Source organism: Ochotona curzoniae, unplaced genomic scaffold (assembly GCF_017591425.1).
Source record: "Ochotona curzoniae isolate NIBS_2020 unplaced genomic scaffold, NIBS_Ocur_1.0 scaffold_1852, whole genome shotgun sequence".
Lineage (NCBI taxonomy): Eukaryota > Metazoa > Chordata > Mammalia > Lagomorpha > Ochotonidae > Ochotona > Ochotona curzoniae.
In genome coordinates, this window is record NW_024467087.1 from 11,050,673 (window position 1) to 11,074,083 (window position 23,411).

Sequence of the window (23,411 nt, forward strand, 5' to 3'; positions counted from 1 at the left end):
CCTAACAAATCACATACATCCTTCATCCTTGTGTTCCTGACACACTTTTCCTGTTTGACAAAGTTCAAGGTCTCCCTTTTGTCACATCAGGTACACTTAAAGATCTCATCTAATACAACTAACTTTACTAAGATACAGAACAATTATGGCACTGCTGGGCCCGGCATGGTAGCCTAGTGGCTAAAGTCCTCACCTTGCACGCTCCAGTAGCCCATATGGGCCTGGGTTCAAATCCCGGCAGCTCCGTTTTCCATCCAGCTCCCTCCTTGTGTCCTGGGAAAGCAGCCGAGGACAGTCCAAAGTCTTGGGACCCTGCATCCACGTGGGAGACCTGGAAGAGGCTCCTGGTTCCTGGATTCTGATCGGTGCAGCTCCACCCATTGCAGTCACTTGGGGAGTGAATCAATGGACGGAATATCTTCCTCTCTGTCTCTCCTCCTCTTTGTATTCCTGACTTTCCAATAAAAATAAGACAAATCTTAAAAAAAAAAATTATGGTACTGCTATAACAGAGGTGTCCGAGAGAAATGGTTACTGAGGATTCTCACCAGTCATAGGCTTTATGCTAAAGCTGTGATATGGTTGTCTTGGAACACAAGGTTTTTCATTGTAATAAAAAAATAAGGATTCTAGACAGAAAAAATAAAAATATAGGAAAGTTATAAGACTAGGTGGATACTCTTAAACTCAAATATCTTGGAAGATAGGATTTTAAAAACAGCAAAAGAAAAAAAAAAAGCCTGCTATAAAGGTCAAAGAGGTTCTTGCAAGACAAATATGCTACAGTCTAGGCTAAGATTTTCTCTTTTTTGAGTTAGTGTTAACATCTGTAGCATCTGTTTCCCTTATCAATTCTTAAAGAAGTCCTTTAAAGTGAGTGACTTGGTGCATAATAAGGCCTGCTCGCTGCCTGAAGCTTTTTGAACAATGACTACACTTATATGGCTTCTCTCCAGTATGAATTCTTAGATGGATGACAAGGCTCGGTCGCTGTCTAAAGCTTTTCCCACAGTAACTACATTTGAAAGGTCTTTCTTCAGTGTGTGTTTGCTGGTGCAGAGTAAGTGCTGCCAGTCGACTAAAACTTTTCCCACAATTAGGGCATCTATGCGGTTTTTCACCTGTGTGGGTTTTTAGATGTCTTTTAAGACTTGATCCATGACAAAAAGTTTTCCCGCACTCAAGGCATTTGTACGTTTCTTCTTCAGAATGGGTTCTCTGGTGCCCAATAAGATGTGAGCGCCGAGTAAAGCGCTTCTTACACACAGTACACTCATAGGGTCTTTCCCCTGTGTGAAGCCGTTGGTGTCGATAAAGGTCTGAACTACGAAGGAATCTTTTCCCACATTCAGGGCATTTGTGAGGTTCCTCTCCCGAATGAATTCTCTGATGCCCAGTAAGCTGTGACTTCCGAGCAAAACATTTTTCACACTGCGGGCATTGGTGAGGTTTCTCTCCTGGGGTCTTTTTCTTAGGTGATTTAGGGTTGAGAGGTTCTTCCAAGTTGGAGCTCTCAGCTGCCTCTCCTGTAGTCGGGCTCTGAGTATCTACAAGTTTGGTTAAATCTGGCTGTAAGTCCTCTGGAGGGGGCTCCCACTGATTTTCTAACTGCTCATATTCTTTTTCCAAAATGGGACCCTGGAGAGCATTCCCATCTAATGTTACAATAAATGGATACATATTCTCCAGTTTTTTCTGTTTTGAAGTATCTTCTTCGTTTTCTAACCCAATCTCAAAACCTGGGAGAGAAAACAGAAATTGCAGATGCTATTATCTCCATGGAGAAAGGGAAAATGAAGAGTCATAGTAAACAATTAAGAAGGAATATAACAGTTGCTAAACAAAAATCCAAACTGTAGACTGATTAAGGTTAATTCTTCTTTGCTTTGTTCCCTAGTATATCAATGAACCATAACTTACCTATCTTAGAATCAAGCAATTGCTTCATTTCTTTGGAATCCTCTAGTTCCTTAACCCATGGTTCTTCTCTTTGCTCCAATGGGAAGTTCACATCAAGCTTTGGTAATGGATATTCTGGCCACAACAAAGAAAGAGAAGAACTGTAGTTTGACTTATCACAGGTTTTTCCAAATTTTAAGCTGATTTTTTGAACACACGGTGTATTAACATTAACTTTCTTTCCAATTATTTTTATTTTGTCTGCAGTCACAAAGTCTTTACCAATGCATAGTCTAACAACTCTCACAAACACATTGTTTCCCCCTGTGCCTTTTATGTTTTTCCAATTTATGGATCAGACTTTCCTGGCATCATGCCTTCCTCATAATTTTTGTTGGGAATTGAACATTTAACTTGGATATTATTGTAATCCGGTGTCATCCCCAGGGATTTTTGTTATTTCTTTGAGTGCTGTTTTGGAGCTTGTGTGTTGCTAGGCATTACTTATGTTAATATGTTATTAACATAACATATTATGTATATATACATGTTATATATATGGTTTTTATATATATCATATATATATAAACATATTGGCATGATTAAGTCATTCTGCAGTGACAGTTGGTTTTGCGGGACCAGAAAAAAATATCTGAAGAAATACTGACCTCAAACTCCACCAAACGTACTGAAAAAAAGTGAATTTATACATTTCAGAAGTTCAATGAGTTCCAAGTAGGATAACCACAAGGAGACCCACAGATTCTAAAAATTACATGAAAGGATAAAACCTTGAAAGACAGCAAGAAAAGCGTGACTCATCACTCATAGGGAAATACCAATGATATTTAAAAAGTTCTCACCAGAAACAAGGGAGGCAAGAAGATAGCAACATAACATAGCCAAAGTGCTTAAGGAAAAATGAAAATCATGCACCAAGAATCTTTTATCCAGAAAAGCTGTTTTTTTTTCCAGGCAGTTTGAAATAGATATTCCTGAGAGAATAAACTGAAAAATGTATTGCTAGGAGCTTTGACTGACAAGAAATACTAGTAGAACTTTCTCAGTTAGAATGCAAGTATCCTCAGATGCTAATTTGAACTCACATTAAAAAAAAATAAAAGACCCAGCAAAAGTAGAGGCAATTATGCAATTTGAAAGGACAATTTAAATAAAATTGTGTAGATAGTGTCTTCTGTGCATATAACATAAAAAATGTAATATATTTGCCAATAAAAATATAAATAAGGTGTGTAAGGGCAAACTCCATTGGCCTAGAGAAATGAGCCTGGTGGGCAACCCAAATTCTTTGGAACAAATGAAAAAAGACAGAAATGATAATGTTAATGTAACAAAGCCTTTCATACATAGTTGTTTTCCTATCTTCTCTCAAGAGAACCAACTTTTAAAGACTCTTCTTTCAAAAGAAAGAATTCTCAAAGACTCTCTTTAAAACTATTGCAATTTTATAAAGTAATAATAATGATGTTTTGCTGGGTTTATGACACTTTATCATGCATGATAGTAATACCACAAATAAGGGGAAGAGGGGGAGTAGAGACAATATTTTTATATCCTGATGGCATTAAGTTAATATAACTCTGAAACCAATTGTGGGTTAAGATACACAATGTAAATCCCAGACCAGTCACTAATGAAACAACATCATAATATTTAAAATTCATTGAAGCAAAATATTACACTTGAAATATTTACTTAATGCAAAAGAAAGCAGAAAAAAAGGAACAGAATAAGAAAGACATAATATATACAGAAAATTTATAAGGGCAGATATAAATCTAATAAATAAGATTAAGGACAGCCCTCTGGCTTAGCGGTTAAGCTGCTGGTTAGGGCATCTTCATCTCACATTGGAGTACCTGCTTCAGCAGCTGGATTTAGTAGCTGCCTCCAGCTCCTGAACCCAGGTACTTGCTAATGTGGATCCTGGAAAGCAGGAATTGTGCTTCAAGTGACTGAGTTTCTGCCCCCTCCCCCCACATGGGAAGCCTGTATTGAGTCTCTAGATTCCAGGATCATAATCTGTTTCCATTCACACTCCCACTTTAAGGAGTGAACCAGAAGATGGGAGATTAATCTCTGTCTCAAAAAAAAAAAATTGGCTTACATGGAGATGGATTAAATAACTTAAAGAAAAGGCAGAGAATATTGGACTGGACAATGTTTCAACTATATACTACCTACAAGACATACTTCACTTTTTAAAGATTTTATTTGAAAGGAAAACTTAGAGAGACAAAAAGAGGCAGAGAGAGAGAGAGAGATCTTCCACCCATTCTCCAAATGGCCACAAGGGCCAGAGGTGAGCTGATCCAAAGCCAGGAAGCAGGAGCTCCCTCTGGGTCTCCCACGTGGGTGCAGGCACCCAAAAACTTGAGCTATCCTCCGCTGCCTTCCCAGGACATAAGCAGAGAGCAGGATCAGAAGCAGAGCAGTTGGGACATGTGCTGTGCCCACATAGGATGTCAGCAACACAGGCAGAAGCTTAGTCTGCTATGCTATGGCGCTGGCCCCAAGACACGTTTAGACTCTAAGTTACAGAATAAAAGTAAAGGGACAAAACAGATACCATAAGACAGCATGTAAAATGTTATCATAGGTAAAAAGGGTATTTTTAAATGATAAAGGGACCAACACAGTAGCAAGATGCAATAATTATAACCACAAATATACTTAATTATGGAATACCAAAATACATGCAACAAAACCAACAGAAATGGAATGAGACAATTCAAAAGTAGTAGGTGTACATTTGAACAACCCCTTGCATAATGGACAGAAAATCAAAACAGAAGATCAACAATAGAAGTTATAGAAAATAATATAAACCAATGAAATAAAATAGATATTCACAGACCACTCCACTAACAACAGCAGAATGCACATTTTTCCCAAGTGCACATAGAAAATTCTCCAGGACACATATAGTGCAACATCATAGAACAAATGTTCTGAATATAAAACAATAATTGCAAAGTAAAGTGTCCCACTAAAATAGAACATTAGAAGTAATAACAAAGAAATTTGGGAATCTCATGAATAATGTGGACATTGAATAACACATTCCTAACCAACCAAAGAAGAAATAAAAACTGAAATTAGAAATATTTTTAGATAGTGGAACAATGCTGTTTTGGTTATAGAATCATGACTTGAAATCTGGTATTGCAATACTTCTAGTTTTGTTCTTATTCAAGATTGCTTTGGCTATTTCAGGGTCTTTTGTTTTTCCATATAAATTTTGAGACTTTCCCCCTAATTCTGTAAAGAATGACATTAGCATTTTGATGAGGATTTCAATGAGCCTGTAAATTGCTTTTGGTAGCATGGACATTTTAATAATAGTAATCCATGAACTTCCAATCAATGAACGTGGAATGTGTTTACACTTTAGTGTTTTATAATTAATGCTGTCTAGATTTTTCACATCCATGGTAAAGTTTATCTCAAGGTATTCCGTTGTTTTGTGTAGTTATACTGGGTAGGATTGTTCTTGTAAGTTCTGCATTAGTGAGCCTGTTTTTGGTATATAAAAAAACCAATTATTTTTTTGTGTTAATTTTGTTATCCTGCAACCTTTCTAAATTCACCTATCAGTTTTAATAGTCTCTTGGTGGAGTCCTAATGGTTCTTAATAGAATTATGTCATCTTCAATCAAGAATAATTTAATTTCCTCCCATTTATATGCTTTTAATTTCTTCCTTTTGCTTAATGGCGCTGGATAACACTATCTGAACTATACTAAGAATGACAAGAATTCACATCCTTATTTAGTTCCAGAGTCAGTGGAAATGATTTCAGCTTTTCTCAATTTAATGTTTGCTGTGAGCTTGTCAACTAGAGCCTTTATTGTGCTTAGGTATATTTCTTCTGTATTTGATTTGCTCAAGTTTTTTTTTTTTTTTTAATGATGAAGGGATTTTCCATTTTACAAATGCCTTTTTTATATTTTTAAGAAGACTGAAATGTTTTAGCCTTCAGTATGCTGATACAATGCATACAATGTTTACTGATTTGCATATATCAAAACATCTCTGCCCCTCCTGGGAAAAAGTCCACTTGGTGAGGGTGCATGATGTTTTTGATGAGTTGCTGATTCTGTTTTCTTGAGAGTTTTTGCATCAGTGTTAATCAGGGATATTGGCCTATAGTTTTGCTGTTGTGTCTTTGTATGGTTTTGGAAGTGAGGTAACACTGCTTTGTAAAATGAGTTTGGCAGCGATCTTCCCCTTTTGGTTTTTTGGAAGAAAGAACTGTTGTTGGTTCTTCCTTGACAGAGTGGTGAAATGCAGTGTTGTAACCATAAAAATGGACACATACTCCAATGGAACAGAACAGAAATACCAGACATATATCCATGCATTTGTTGCAAATTTATCTTGATAAAGGTGCTAAAAACACTCTCTGGAAAAATAACAGCCTCTTTAATAAATGTTGCTGAGAAAACTGGATTTCCATATGCTAAAGTTTGAAATAAGACTTCTACATTTCACCTGATACAGAAATCAACTAAAAATGGATCAGAGATCTAAACATAAGATTTGAAACTAGGAAATTACTAGTAGAAACATAGGGAGAGTGGCTAGCACTGTGACACAGCAGGCAAAGCCACCACCTGTGATGTTGCCATCCCAAATGGACACTGGCCCATGTCCCAGCTGCTTCACTTCCCATCTAGTTCCTTGATAATGGCCTGGAAAAAGCAGAAGACGGCCCAAATGTTTGGGCCTCTGCTACTCATGTGAAAGACACTGACCATTTGCAGAATGAACCAGGGAATGGGAGATTCTCTCTTTCTCTCTCATGTTCTCTTTAACTCTGGCTTTCCAATAAAAATAAATCTTTTTAAAAAGGTTTATTTTTTACTTATTGGAAAGTCAGAAAAAAAGATCTTCTATCTTCTGGTTCACTCCCCAAATGGCTGCAACAGCCGGAGCTGAGCCGATCTAAAGCCAGGAGCCAGCAGCCTCTTCTGGGTCTTCCATGTGGGTGCAGGGTCCCAAGGCTTTGGGTCATCCTCAACTGCTTTCCCAGGCCACAGCAGGTAGTTGGAAGGGAAATGGAGGAGCCAGGATATGAACTGGTGCCCGTATGGGATCCCAACATACGCAAGGCAAAGACTTTACCATGCTGGGGCCCATAAATCTTTTTTTTTTTTTTTTTTTTAGAATAAACAGAAAGTATAGGATAGACCTCAAACAAGTAAAATAATTTAAATGGCAATAAAAACACATCCCAAAAAGAAACACCAAAGCTTGACTGCTGAATTCTGTCATACATTTAAGCAATTAACACTGATTCTAAATCATATCTTCTTGCAGTAAGAAGAAACTAAAGACTCTGCAACTTACTTTTCTGGCATAATGAAAGAAAGATACAAAAAACAGAAGAGAATTGAAGTTCCAGAAATAAGTCTTTACATTTGTAGTTAATAGATTTTTAATAAAGGTGTCAAGAAAATCTGATGGGGAATGATTATTATTATAACAAAGGATCCTCATACAACTAGGTATCAACATGCAAATCATTGACATCGGTCCCCTATGTCATACCACATACAAAAATCAATTCAAGTGGATCGATGATTCCAACATTAGTAATACAGCCATAAAATTCTTAGATAGCAGTATATGTAGTAATCTTTATGATCTTGGAAAACATAACAATTTCTTAAATAGTATATCTATAGGATAAGTGATGCAAGAGAAAATCACAATTCTTCACGAATTTAAACACTACTGGGGAAAAGACTTCCCAATCATTCTATGAGGTAGTTATTACCATGGTAGCAAAACCACACAAAGAGAGTAAAAGAAAGGGAAACTAAGACCAATATTTCTTATTAATATGTAAGCAAAAACCTTAAAATAGTAGCAAGTACACTAAAATATTCAAAAACATACACCAGGATTCATATATTAGGTATGCAAGAAGGTTTACTACTCATAAATTATGGTGTACTATCCCATTACAATAAAATGGCAAGTAAGAACTGCATTATCATATCAAAAGATGCAGAAAATTTAACCAAAATCCACCCTTGTTTTGTGTGAAACAAAACAAAACAAAACAAAACCCACTCAAACTAGCAATAAAATGGAACTTCCTCATCCTGATAAAAGAAAATAATAAAAATCCACAGTTAGCAACATAATTATTGGTGAAAGACTAAATACATTTTTCTCTGAGCTCAAAAGCAAAACAAATTAGACACCTTTATTCAATATTGCACCAGAAAATTGAGACAAAACAAACAAAAGGTATTGAGCATTGAACTTGGAGCACAGGAAGTAATGCTGACTCTTCACAGAAGTCATCTGTAGTATATGAAACAATCACAACAAAAAAACAAGTTCAGTGAGTTTGTAGTCTACAAGACTGACAAACAAAACTCAACTGTAATTCTACATGCTTCCAATGAACAATCTGAAAATGAAGTTACGAGTATAATTATATTAATAATATTAACAAAATTAAATATTTTTAAAAATCTCAAAATCACTGCAAAATTTATATTTTGAGAACTACAAACACTAATGTAAGAAATCAAAAAAAATCTAAATAAATGGAAAAACATCTCATCACAAAATCGAAAATTTCTATTATGACAATACTGAACAAACAGATTCACAGACTTAATGTATCTGCTATCATTATCCCAATCTATCTCCTTAAAGAAACTGATAAACTGGCTTGAAATATTATATGAAATGGTCACATACCCAAGATACCAAGATATAAAATTATAAGAGTTAAGATTCCAAAATTTATTTCAAAGCAAGACAGTATAGTAGTTCTATAAGAATAGATATATACATCAATAGGAGTGACAGTCCAAAAATATCCATGTACATGTAGTCAACTGACTTTTGACAAGAGTTACAGTCTATGTGAAGAGAACAAATCATGCTGTAACAACGCATTATATTAGTTGGATCTGGTATTAACACTTTGGATTCCTACCTTCTACATCAGAAAAGTTAATGAGAAATAGATCAAAATTATTAATGTAAAATCTAGACTCTTAGAAAAAATATAGGAGGAAATTTCTGATAACTTGGATTGAACATTAGTTGATTACATATCAAAAGCACAGACAACATTGACAAACAGCTAAATTTAGCTTCATCAATTTTAAAACTTGTGCCATAAAGGATACTATCAAGGAAATGAAAAGATCCATAATGGTAAAAAACATAACGTGTTTTTAAGAGACTTTTGTGAAATGCAAATCATCTAACACAGAAGATTTACCTACATTATACAGAACACATACAATTCGACAATGAGAAATAAATAATTCAATTAAAATGAGTAAGGGAATGGAATATAATGAAAATAGACACATGACCAATTAGCACATGAAAAGATGTTTCACATTATGAGTATTTCAATAAATCCAAATAGGGAACAGGATGAGCTACCTCCTTCACACCTAGGACAGACAGAATAAAAATGTCCAAATAATAATCAATATTGTCCAGTATGTGGAGAAATCAGAATCCTGATTTCGGGTGGAAGTACAAAAGATTGCAATCATTTTGGAAAGCATGGAAGCCCCTCAGAAGTTTAAACAGAGGTATCAGTGTGCCCAGCAGTTACACTGAGTATCTCTTAAGTATATTCTCAAGAGAAATGAAAATATATGTCCATGAAAATACTTGCACCTAAATTTTTATAGCAGCATCACTGATGATATTGCCAGGCGGAAAGAATTTGCTCAGCAAATGATAAATAAACAAAGCATAGCACAATCTCATGGTGGATTATTCAATCATATCAAGGGATAAAATACTGATGCATGTTATAGTACAGGTTACCCTTGAAAACATGACAGTAAGTTAAAAAAATTGTTCACAAAGGCTCACATATTTATGGTTCCATTTATATGTACTGTCCAGGAGAGGTAAATATATAGAAAGAAAATTGATCACCAGTTGCTTGGGATGGGAAGAATGGGGGTATAAGTGCTGGCAGCTAAAAGGTATAGTTTCTTGTTGCGGTGATGAAAATGTTCTAAAATTGACCATGGTTAGTTATACATCTTTGAATTTACCAAAAACATTGAATTATGCATCTAAATTAGTGATAATGCATGATATGTGAATTATATTTCATTAAAGCTGTCAAAAAGATCCAAATGTATGAAAATGTTTAAATGTTAACATCATTAGATAATATTAGCAAACCAGAATGATTCAAGTTGCTCAGAAAGAAATTTTTTGTTAATTTTAAAGATTCATTTGAAAGCCAAAGTGAGAAATATTTTCCATTTTCCAGTTCATTCCCAAATGGTTGCAACAGCAGGGGCCATGCCAGGCAGAAGTCAGGAGCAAGGAATTTCATCTGGGTCTCCCACGTGGGCAACAGGGACCTGCATTCTTGGACCATCACCCCCTGCTTTCCCAGGCACATTAGTGGGGAGCTGGATTAGAAGGGGGTGCCTGTGACTTGAACTAGCACTCAAATGGGAAGGCAACATTGCAGGCAGCTGTTTTATTTGCTGTGCCACAATGCAGGTCCCCCCTCCCCGTGAATCAAATTTTAATTACATTATAGTAAATCCAAGGAACTAATTTCAAATAAATTACTTTATATTTCAAGATTATAAAAATAAGATGTTTTGATTTGAAAAATAAGAGTGGCATGTGGTACAGGTTAAAAAGTAAAATTGAGGGATAAAAGATCAAAGAAATCTACCAAGGAAAGTTGAGAGGAAACTGAAGGCAGGAAGCGATCAAGAAACAAAGCATTAGGGTAGCAGAAAATCATGGGGGTCCAGAAGATATTAATATAAAAGTCAGGAAAAAGAATTTTGGGAATCACAGGAACTATCTATATGGCTATTCCTGTCCGACAGAGCATAACTTGAAAGTTTTTTTTTTTTTTTCAATTGCAAAGTCAGATATACAGAGAGGAGGAGGACAGAGAGGAAGATCTCCCATCTGCTGATTCACTCCCCAACTGAAGCCGTCAGGTTGCATTTTTCACTAAATGGTGCTTTGAAACCAGATCCAGAGCCCTGATCCTTGAGATAAAAGGAAACTTTAACTTAGTCAAAATGTCAGGCGGGTGTGTCTCATGCACATCTTGTTTGATCTCCATTTTGGGTTACTATTTTCTGTACAGCAGCAAACAAGAAGGCTTGGGTACTTTCTTTTTTTTTTTTTATTATTATTATTTTTTTTATTGGAAAGGCAGATATACAGAGAGGAGAGACAGAGAGGAAGATCTTCCGTCCCATGATTCACTCCCCAAGTGAGCGCAACGGGTCGATACTATGCCAATCCGAAGCCAGGAGCCTCCTCCGGGTCTCCCACATGGGTGCAGGGTCCCAAGGCTTTGGGCCTTCCTCGACTGCTTTCCCAGGCCACAGGCAGGGAGCTGGAAGGGAAGCGGGGCTGCCGGGATTAGAACCGGCGCCCATATGGGATCCCGGGCGTGCAAGGCGAGGACCTTTAACCACTTGCGCCACCGCGCCGGGCCCGGCTTGGGTACTTTCACTGTGGGTCCTCATCCCCAGCATTATACTCCTAATGCCATCTCCAAAAGGCTTCCCTTTCCTCCCAGCATTGTGGTACACTGGCTAGGCAACTGGCTGCAATGCCAGCATGCTATATGAATACGAGTTTAAGTCCCAGCTGCTCTATTTCCTTCTTTTTTAAAGATTTATTTATTTTTTATTGAAATGTCAGATATACAGAGATGAGGAGAGACAGGGAAAGATCTTCCGTCTGATGATTCACTCCCAAAGTAGCCACAATGGCCGGTGCTGTGCCGATCAGAAGGCAGGAGCCAGGAATCCCCTCAACGTCTCCCACATGGGTGCAGGGTCCCAAGGCTTTGGGCTGTGCTTGACTGCTTTCCCAGGCCACAAGCAGGGAGCTGGATGGGAAAGTGGAGCTGCTGGGATTAGAACTGGTGCTCATATGGGATCCTGATGTGTTCAAGGCGAGGACTTTAGGCACTAGGCCACCACGCCAGGCCCAGCTGCTCCATTTCTGACACAGTTCCTTGCTAATGTATCTGGAAAAGCAGCTGATGCTGGCTCAGATACTTGGGCCTCTTAGAGCCATAGGGGAGACCAGGATAGAGTGTCAGGCTCTTGGCTTCATCCTGGATCAGCCCCAGGTGTCACAGCCATTTGGGGAGTAAACCAGTGGATAGAAGACTTCTCTCTGTCTCTGTTTCAGCTTCTTTCTTGCTCTCTAACACTGCCTTTCAATTAAATAAAACAATCTAAAAACAAACAAACAAACAAACAAAAAAAAACCCAGCAGGGCCATGGAAGCACAGGTTGCATAATTGAAAACATGTTCCCAAATTTATTGATATTCTTCCTTTTGACAGGTGGATATTTATTTTCTCTCCCCTGGGGTGTGAATTGGACTTAGCAATTTTCTTCCAATTATAGACTACCACAGAAACGATGGTGTGTGACCCAGTTACTGAAGTACTGTTGTGGGGCTGGTGCAGTGGATTAACAGGCTTCAAGCACTAGCATTCCATATGGGTGCAGCTCATATTCTGGCTGGTTTCATTTCAAATCCAGCTCCCTGATTATGGTCTAGGAAGGCAGCACAGGATTGCTCAAGTCCTTGGGCCACTCTAACCAAGGTGGAAGACTTGAAAGAAATTCCTGGTTCCTTACTCTTGGTTTTAGATTGGCTCGGCTCTGGCAGTTGTGGCCATTTGGGAAGTGAACTAGTGGATGGAAGATATCTTTCTTTGTGTCTCTCCTTCTCTCTGTAAATCTGCCTTTCAATTAAAAAAAAAAAAAGACAGCATTGCAGCAAGCTCCTTGCTTTCCCCTTGAGTAAGTTTTGGCCTACAGGGCAAGCCTGCTGATCTATCAGGAGAACAAACAAGCAGCCTATGGTAAAGTTCCCTTAGGCAAGGAACTGAAGGTTCTTGCTAGCTACAGGTGACATCTTGACAGCAACTATGAGAAAAACTGTTGAGCCAGAAACACCCAGAACTCCCAAATTCCTAACGACTTTAAGCTGTTAAGTTTTAGGGGCAATTTATTACCTGATTCACTACAAACAAAAGAGCAATTGCTGCTTAACAAAGAAGGTGCTTCATTGAGACTACCACCCCCTATCCTATGCTCAGGAATGACATGTACTGAGCCCCATCAACAGAGATTATATCATGAAGTCTCTGCTGCACCAAGAAAGCCATTTCTATAGTAATGAGTTAGATATTACCTGATGGGAAATTGTTTGGTGTTACAAACTGAATAAATATAAATTACAAAACGCATACTTTTTCCATTATACACGTTTCCAGGAATTTTGAGAAGTATCTCCGTAAACCAAAGATGTTTTAATTAGAAAAAATAAAAACTTTAAAAGGTTAAGCTAACATGAAGAACACCAAGATTTACATTATTTTGCAAAGCATTTTATATTACTTTAAACAATTATGACAGTAGGGTTCATTTCCTTCCCTCCAAATTTATATTTTATACTTGATTCATTAATAAATCTATCTACCTTTTAAAAATTCAGTTAATTTCTATTTGTTTCAGAGCATAAAATATTAATCCAAGATAAATATTGGTGATATTTTTTAGTTACCTACAATGTTGAAAAAAGAGCAAATTAACAATAAGAATTTAAAAGTAGACAGAATTGCAATTAAGTAATACTAGCTATGTTTTACTATTTTCTTCAGGCATAAAGCATATAAACAAGTAAAGATTTTTTAGTATGTGCTAACAAACTTTGAAATGTAGGTGATACAAACATTGGAACATAAATAACAATATCCTATATAGGAACTCAAAAAGTTTAAGGAAAACAGAATTAAAAGGTAAGTTCATTTTGGCACAAAGATTTTTGAAAAGCAGTGTTCAAGATTTACGGGTTATTATCAGATAACCAAACATTTATATGTCAGGAATTTCTGAACGTGAATAAAGAATGAACTAGAAGGCCTATTCAGCAAAATAGTAGACAACTTTCCTCACATGGAGAAAGAAAGGGACACCCATGTGCAGGAAGCACAAAGAACTCCTATTAGGCAGGATCAGAAATAGGAAATAATAAAAAAGTGTATGAGAGAAACTCCTGTTTACCTTCAGAAGGTCCCTAATTAGACTAATAGCTGATTTTTTATCAAACCCTACAGGCTAGAAGAAAATAGAGACACAGCCCACGTCCTAAAGAAAAGAAAACAACTCAAGATCATCCTAGCAAATCTCTTATTTACACAAAAAACAGAATCTAAGACATTGCAAAACAAACAGAAATTTAAAGAATTTGCCACCACCCACCCAACCCTGTAAATGATAATAAAGATATGCTACACACAGAAATAGAGACTGTGAAAGTAGAAAATCTCCTAGTGGGGCACATGCAGTGACACAGTAGGCTAATCCTCTGTCCTTTAGCGTGGGCATCCCGTATGGGTGCCAGTTCATGTCCCAGCTGCTCTGCTTCTGATCCAGCTTGCTGCTTATGGTGTGGGAAAGTAGTGGAGGATGGCCTAAGTCATTAGTACCCTGCACCCACATAAAGAGACCCAGAAGAAGCTCCTGGATCCTGGTTTAGGATCAGCTCAGTTTTGACCATTGTAGCCACAGGGGAAGTGTACCAATAGATGGAAGATGTTTCTCTGTCTCCTTCTCTCTATATATCTGCCTTTCTAGAGAAAAATAAATAAATCCTTTAGGAAAAAAAAACCAGATGCAAGAAAGGCATCAAATAAATAACCAATCAAGGCATCTCAAGGACCTAGAAAAAGCAAAACCAAACCCAAAGTTAGTAGGAAGAAGGAAATAATTACAGAAGAGAAGAAATACACATGTTGAAACAAAAACATATATATAAAAAAATCAGTGAATTGAAAAACTGGCTTTTTGGAAAAATAAACAAAATTGATCGACCATTGCCCAAATTAACCAGAAAAAAAGGAGGAAAACCAAAATTAATAAAAATCACAAAAGGAAAGGAGGGATAAAACAACAGTCACCACAGATATACAAAGATTCATCAGGAATCACAACAGAAAGCTACATGCCATCAAATTGGAAAATGCAGAAGAAATGGACAGATTTACGAACATACAATCTACCTAAGTTGAGTCAGGATGACAGAAAACCTAAACAGACCAATAACCAAGTTGGAGATTGAATCAGTACTAAAGACACTCCCAACAAAGTAAAACCCAGGATCTGATAGCTTCATTGCTGAATTATAGTAAACTTTTCAAGATCCAATTACAGTTCATCTCAAACTAGTCAAAAAAACTGAAAGGGAATCCTCCCTAACTCTTTCTATGAGGGCAGCATCACTTTGAATCCCAAACCACAAAAAGAATAAAAAGAGAAAAGAGACCATTATCCCTGATGAACATAGATCTAAAAATCCTCCACAAAACTGTAGGTAATCAAATCCAACAACACATCAGACAGATTATTTGCTCAGACCGAGTGGGATTTATTCCTGCTATGGAGGGATGGTTCAACATACATAAATCGATACATTACAATAACAAGCTGTGAAGAAAAGCCATATATGTCTATACTCATGAGGAATAGCAGGGTTCTACTTTTCTTTACATTTAATCATCTACCTGCTATATGTTGATATGTTTACCTAATGGAATATCTAGCCTGTGATTGTGAAGTGAAATGAAAATATGCTACTGTAAAAGTTAGAAAAACAAACAGATATAAGGAAAGAGAAGTCTTTGGTGGGGGGTGAGGCTATGTGGGTTATGTGGAGGGCAGTGTGAGAAGTATCACTGTGCTGCTACATTTGCATTGTGAAATATGTGAAATCTGTTCACTTTAGACAAATAAACAAAAAGACTTTTCTTTAAAAACAGAAACAAAAGAAATGATAGGAAATTCTTGCCTTACCAGGGTCCAGAAAGGGCTGGCATTCTTCAGCAGCACCATAGTTCAGCTCTTGAGGTCCTGCCTGTGTGATCCAGGGCTCTGTCACTGAGGCCTCCTGGACAGGTGCCATGACCTGGAGCTCAGGCGATTCTAGGTGCACATTTGGCGGCATAGGTTCCATTCCCACTGGTGTCAGTTCTTCCAAAAGCATGTCCTGCATGTCCACCTGTGAGACACAAATCCATCATTCTCTCATTTATAGCAATCAGAAACTTAAGACCAGCAGAAATTTAATGTGAGCTATACATTATTTTATATTACCCAGTGGTTACATGAGTACAATTTAAAGAATACACAAAGTCAACCTTAGTGTCTTACCTAATCCAATGCAAAGTATTAAGATTTCAGCAAGTAATTAACATAAGCAATTATTAGTGAGATATTTTACCCACTATATTTTCTTTCTTACTATATCTTCTGCATGTGCTGTATGTTTGTATGCCTCCAAAACCAGTGGCTTCTATAGTGGAAAATCCAGGTCTAGCCCATGTGAAGATAAAAACTTCAGAAAACAAAACTGACAAGGCAGAAATAAACCCTTAACTCCTCTGCTGGCTCCCATTCAGACCAGCTGTCTGCACAGAAGGTAATAACTCCCGCAGAACCTCTGTTCTCTGCAAGACCAGCTTTTCCCGAAGCTGAGGGCCCTTTTTTCTTTTTTTTTTCTTTTCTTTTTTTCTTTTCTTTTTTTTTTTTTACCTCCTAGGCCTTATGCGACCAGGTATTCTGAACAGAGCGAAGTGCTCCAAGACCCATGGCATTGTGGATATACTGGCAGGTTATAGGAATAAGAATATACTGTACCAGAGATGCAAGTATCTTCCACAATGCAGCATTGTTGCAGGTCCCTACAAATTGTGAAATGTCCCCTTCAAATACTCATGGAGGCAAAGAGAACCTCCCAAGAATGCAACCTACTGATAAGATAAAGATGGGCTAGTTCTAGCAATTGAAGCATGACTTGAATTTTCAAGCAATGTGGCACTAGGACAATTAAAGGAACATTTCACAGCTTACAGCTCGCTTGTACCCAGACTTTTTTGCCCCTTTGGAAAATCAGATGAAGAGCGGGTACACCGCTCACAGTTTTGGAGCAGGGCAGTCAGAATGACTGGCCATGCAGGTGCGGTGGCTATAAACACAAATTCAGACCACAGAAAACTTTCAGGATTTCTCCTGTGATAGTTGAGTCCAATCACATATTTGCAGAAGTGTGTATTAATTCATATCCCAACTACATTCCCTTTGCCTTAGTTCCCTCTCGAATATACATGCATGATTCAGGGTCCCCAACCTTTTTCTGTACATAATCACAGGGTAAACACATAAGGCTTTGCAGGTCATTTCTCTCACTTTTTAAAAACTAACCTTGAACAGGAAAGGCCACTGTCAGCTATTAGGATGCTTACAAACAGACACTGTTCCGATTCAGTGCACAGGCCACTGAGCAATAACATAATTCAGGTTGGTGCAGGTATGCAATTAGGAAGTAGGTAGCTGGGTAGAAGTCTACAGATTTCTTGAAGCTACTAAAGAGGACATTACTCAGCATGTGTTCTACAAAGGGGTTGGGCCTGATAGTATGGTGAGTGAGTGACATGCTGATTCCAGCAAGAGAGTGACATGCTGATTCCAGCAAGAGAGAGAAAGGAAAAGGACTATGAACATATCTGGGGGCTGGGTAAAGACAAACACTAAAAGTCTGCCCTACTCTGTTCCCTTGACCACTTTGTTTGGCCCAAGAAGAAAGATCCCCCACTCTTTTCTCACCTGTGGCTCTGGTACATCAAGTTCTCTCTGTAACTCTTCTATTAGTGACACAACTCTTTCTCTATTCTCGGGGCAGTGCTCCCTCACCCAGGTCTCTATCTCCGTAGGCAAAATAGTTAGAAACTGCTCCAACACAAGCAATTCCAGGATTTGTTCCTTAGAACGCATTTTTGGCTTTAGCCATTGACAGCAAAGCTCCCAGAGTTTGTTGAAAGCTTCGTGAGGCCCGGCTGCTTCTCTATACTGGAACTGCCTGAAGCGTTGCCGGAAGACCTCACAGTCAGTGTCGTACTCCTGAAGCACAGAGCCCTGATTCAAGGACGCCTGGATTGCACAGCCCAGGGCCACAGCCATTCTCACTTTCCAGAAGTTTACTGTTGATCTTTGCCTGAGGTCTCAGCTTATAATTTCTTTCTGTAATCCTCGTGGGAGTCACCTGCAGCTGAGGACAGGGAAAAATGGGAAATAGCAGACTTTATAAAAAGGCATACTTGATATCCTTAACTTATGTATTTTTATCAATCACATATGAGCAATTCATAATCTTTCTGATGCTTTTGTTAATCTAACAAGTTACAGACTTATTTCCAGAGAAAATATACATACAGTGGTATTTTTAAAACATGATTTCAAAGTTTTACATATCAAAGCTCATCCATAAACCATCTAAAATTATGCTGTTTAAAATTACATCAAAACATCCCATGTCACAATTCAGGCTTAATTGAAAACTTAGTTTCATAGTCATACAAGCAAATTGCAAATGGTGAACAGGTATCACTTCAAAGTTCTATTTTTAGAACAGGAAGCTGCCATTGCAAATCTGTATACGCATATGCCCATGTTCCATATTCAAGCACTGGTTCAAGTCCTGGTCACTCTGGTTCTGATCTAGCATCTTGCTAATATGCCTGGGAAAGCAGCATACTTAGGTCCCTGCCATGGACGTGGGAGATCTAGGTGGAGCTCTGCGTTCGTGGCTTCGGCCTGAACCAGCCCTGGCTATTGCGGGCATTTAGGAAGTGAATCATTGGATTTCAGATTGATGCCTTTCTCTCCATCTTCCTGTGCTGCTGTCATTTTGCCTTTCAAACAATAAATAAATCTTTAAGAAACTTTTTTTGGACTGCTTGGTCCAGATTTTCATGGTTGCACATCTAAGAACTCTACTGAGAAATAAAACACAGATTTGCTGGCACCTAAACCACTCCCGGTCTAGTTCTAGCTGTCTTGTATTGTGAATGTATGTGTCTCAAGGAAACGGAAAAAGCATGCACTACTGATACAGATAGGAGAATCTTAACTATTGAACCAAATGCGTTCTCATTTAACTATCCCTTTATAGTTTTCAATTACAATGAATTTAGGCTTACTCATGCTTTGCAAGGTTAGAAAAATCACCAAGTCTTCATTTGTCTGCATATAAAGCATGTGCAGTTCCTCATTCTGCAATAGTATTTCAAGAGGCTCTCCTATGATAAAAACATACTGCACAGACCAGGCCATGACAAATTTACTCTTCACTCATAATGAAAGACACTTATACCACCAGCCAGGTACTATTTTTAAGCATCTTCTTATATTAGTTCAATTTCCCTTTACCTGTGGGTCCTAGTATCACCCCTTGAATCCTGATAGGGAATTTGAGGTTTGAGGCTTAGGGAGATTGAATAACTTGTCCAAGATCACATAGATCATGCCAGAAAAGAAATGAAGCAGAGATAAGAAACCATAGTCTCCTGCAATCAAATGTGTGAAATCATCGCAAGTGCAAAGCACATGCGCACACCTGTACCTGCTGTTGCGCAGTGGCTCCTCTCTCTGCACTTGCTGAGGCAGGCTGGTATCTTTCCCCTGAAGGCGACTACGGACAAAAAAAAAATACTCATGATTCCCATTCTCCCAAGCTTTCTATTAAACTGCACACTCTGCCGCCCAACACGGCCCTTGAGCACATTTCATGACCAATTGTAGAGGAAGATGAGTTCAAGTCTGATAACCTGCCCAGCTGTGTATCCTCTGACACACAGGACCTCGCCTGGAATGTTAGGAAAATCATGGCAGCTACTTCTTAAAATGTCCTGTTCCAATGCAACTGCATGGCAATGCAGTAGTTGCAAACCTGGCACACAGGAAATGCTGAACTAACGTTCACTCCCGCCCAGGATTCCTTCCTAGGAAGCTTCTATTTCCGGAGCCTAGGCTTCTAACCGTCGCCCGGAGAATGTCCAGGAACTGCTGGTTTTGGCTGCGGATCCACCCATTAATTCCTTCCAGTTTCACAACTGGCCGGCTCTCCTGCAACTAACCCAAAACCTGCCCCCCCACCCCCACCTCCACGCCAGCCAGGAGGAAACTCCGCGTTTCTTTCCACGGGCCCTTTCCAATGAAAAGGTCATTCAACTACAAGGCCAGTGGTTTATCTCCCAAGCCACCCTGTAATGAACCCCCTCTCACAGGCCCTATGAGTAAAGCCTTGTACCGAAGAGGGCTTGGGGAACAGCAGGAGTGACACGTCCGTAAAGAACCTTAAAAGCGGGTTTAAAATTCGAAGCCGGCGTCGCGGGCGAGGTCCCCGAGTGATTCTGAGCTAACACGACCCCACCACCCCGAGGGGTGCGCCCAGTCTCACGGGAAGGCCTTGGCCAGGTCTCGAGGAGCAGCGACGGAGACCCTGCCCGGAGAGGGGCCCGCAGCCCCCTCGCTCCTCGTGGCACCCGCCGAGAGCCGCCGGCGCCCGCCGCCCGGGGCACAGCTGCAATTCACCAGCTGGCACAGCTCGGGCCGGTGAAGGGAGCCCCGTTACCCGCGCCCGCGCCCCAGGGACGGCCACGCCCTCTGGCCGCCCGAGACTCACCGGCTCAGCGCCCACAGCTCTCCCGAGCTCTCTCGCTACTGCACAGGGCGCAGGCGCGGGACCGCGTTGCGGACTACAGCTCCCGGCACGTCTCGCGCCGCCCACCGCATTGTGGATGCTGACGCGATAGGGGCTGGGATTCTCTCTGGCCTCTGCCGAATTCAAACTGTTTTGGAAATGCTCCCGTTTCCGGTCAAAGCATTGCTTGGTCCCAGAGAAGGGGGTCAGGAGCCAAGAGAGGACTTGTGGTGGATCAGCCTTGGCGTAATAAAAGCGATTTGGAAATCTCCGTTAGTTATATTATGGCCGGGTCAAAGATTCTTAACCCTCCCCTGGGGACAATTTCTTGCTAGAGTGTCTTAAAAATGCTCAGATATTTTGGCCTTACCAAGACACTCTGATATATTGGATGTCACAAGCCAAGGAATTTGCATTTTGTTTATTTTAAATAATGAGTTGATTGAATAAATTCCTGCCCCAGTTAGTACTAGTGCTGCAGCCATGAAGCAAGAAGGAATGATAAAGTAGGTATTTTTGTACTTAACCATTTATTTATTTATTGTTCTTGAGATGACATTTTAAAATTACATCAAAATCATAAGTTTACTGCTCTACTAAATAGAGGCTTCAAAGATTAAAAGATAAAAGGATGATATTTCAGCAGGAATATAGGCAAGGGCTATAAACAATAATCAAATAAAAATGTCAATTCCATAGATACAATTTTTAATGCAGTCATATCATTACAACTATGATACTATGTCATTCTTAACCATTTATTTAACAAAGATATGACACAAAGTTTGACAAATTTTTGCACCAATACTGATGCACACAGGCATTTCCCTTTTTAAATTTATAATTTAGACAATTATCTAGGGCCCGACGCAGTAGCTTAGTGCCTGAAGTCCTCGCCTCCATTTCCCACCCAGTTGCCTGCTTGTGGCCTGAGAAAGCAGTTGCGGACGGCCCAAAGCCTTGGGACCCTGCACCCGCGTGGGAGACCTGGACGAAGCTCCTGTCTTCTGGCTTCGGATTTGTGCAGATCTGGCCGTTGTGGCCAGTTGGGGAGTGAATCCGTGGGTGGGAGATCTTCCTCTCTGTCTCTTCTCTCTGTATATGTGACTTTCCAATAAAAATAAAAATAAATCTTTAAAAATCAAGTAAACTTTTTAACTGTGTGTGATTAGTATTTTTGTCTATATTTAGAATGCATTCTGAGTAATAGGCAAGAATGTAGAAAAGGAATATTAAGCCCAACCTAGCCTACAGAAAGAATATTAAGCCCAACCAGCCTATGGAAAGCTGGTGTCACAGGCAGTGACTTAGTCTGCTGCACTGTCACACTGACCCCGGGATGTTTTTCTTTAAATTTGTAAAGAATGTCATTGGTATTTTGACAGAGCTTGTGTTGAATCTCTAGATCGCTTTAGATAGTATAAACTTTTAAATTATCTCAGTTATTGCGATCAGTGAGCAAAGAATATCTTCCCATTTTTCATTTGTCCTTGATGTTTTCATTCATCAATCCTTCATAATTTTCCTTGTAGAAATATTTGATTTCTTTTTCTACTTTTATTCCTAAATATTTGTTGATTATGGCTATTATAAGTGAACTTTCTCATTTTTGATGGTTCATTATTTACATAAAAAGCTTGTTTTGTTGTATGTTCATTTTGGAACTGGAAGCTACTCAAACAGCTTATTCTAACAGATTTTTGGGGGACTATTTTTTTTTCAATATATAGGAATTTACATTTTAATAAAAATTCTCTAGGGCTTTTGACTTCAGCCATCTGTCCACAGGTCAGTTGCCTTTGGTTTGTTGTAGTGATTACTTGTGTTCCAGTCTAATATTCCACCCATTCCTCTCCACATTCCACAGCTACCAGAGGTCTCTCGTGGCTCAAAGTTTCTCACATTGGCTCTATCCCCCTTGTTTTCCAATTGTTTCCTCACTAGTTCTGCCCCTTAGATGAAGATTTTCCTTTTGAATTCTGCACCTGTGTTGTGGTAGGTGTTCATTTGATGCCATTGCATACAGTGATGTCATTCAGAAAAGGCAGTGCTCATCTTTGTCTCAGGCTGGCACCGTTCTGTGAACATCAAACTTTTATGCTAGGGCCTGGCGCAATAGCGTAACGGTTAAAAGTCCTCGCCGGGATCCCATATGGGTGCTGGTTCGTGTCCTGGCAGCCCCACTTCCCATCCAGCTCCCTGCTTGTGGCCTGGGGAAGCAGTCGAGGACGGCCCAAGGCTTTGGGACCCTGCACCCACATGGGAGACCTGGAAGAAGCTCCTGGCTTTGGGTAGACTCAGCTCCAGCCATTGCAGCCGCTTGGGGAGTGAACTATCAGACGGAAGATCTTCTCTGTCTTTCCTCCTCTCTGTAATCTGCCTTTCTAATAAAAATAAATAAATCTTTAAAAAAAATCTTTTATGCGAGTATTGTGTTGGAGCTGGGACCTAGTCATGTGTGAGTTCAATACAGAGAGAGAAAATTAAAAAAACCCTGTCTGTTCTTGGGCTTCCGGGGTGCTGTTGGTGGAAGTGAGATGGGGCAGAGGCTGCAGTGACTCAGGCCCACTGAGGTCAAGGTACTGGAGACAGCTCTTCCCAGCATGAAGGTGAGCTCACCAACTTGGTCCTGGAGCCCCAAGAACTCTGATTCCTGCTGAGGCTTGTTTTTCTTGCTGGACCCTCAGGTGCCTTTGTCAGGGAGTGCATCTGGTTTCAGGCTCAAAGTGATCTAGAAACCTGACAAGAGGCTGTGGCTCAGGTTACCAAGGGGGAAAGAATCCTTATGATGTTGAAACCAAGGAGTTTCTCCTGCTGGTAGAGACAGGGCCTGCCCCAAGTCGCCTAGCAGCCTCCCACTTGTGTTTCTGAATGCTCTGCTTCTAAAAGGCTGCTGGTTCTAGGAAAACCTTTCGGCAGCTCCTGGAAATTTGCCA

The 23,411-nt window shown here is 39.4% G+C and overlaps 1 protein-coding gene across 1 annotated transcript; it reads right to left on the reverse strand.

The window, feature by feature from the left end:
• Positions 1–807: 807 nt before the first annotated feature.
• On the reverse strand, positions 808–20,499 carry ZNF449 (zinc finger protein 449). Its single transcript, XM_040999511.1, has 5 exons — positions 20,458–20,499; positions 17,601–18,042; positions 15,792–15,996; positions 1,921–2,034; positions 808–1,739 (listed from the first exon to the last, which is right to left on the reverse strand). The coding sequence occupies exons 2-5, from the start codon at positions 17,952–17,954 to the stop codon at positions 856–858; spliced, it is 1,557 nt and encodes a 518-aa protein (XP_040855445.1). The 5' UTR covers positions 17,955–18,042; positions 20,458–20,499; the 3' UTR covers positions 808–855.
• Between the last annotated feature and the right edge of the window lie 2,912 nt (positions 20,500–23,411).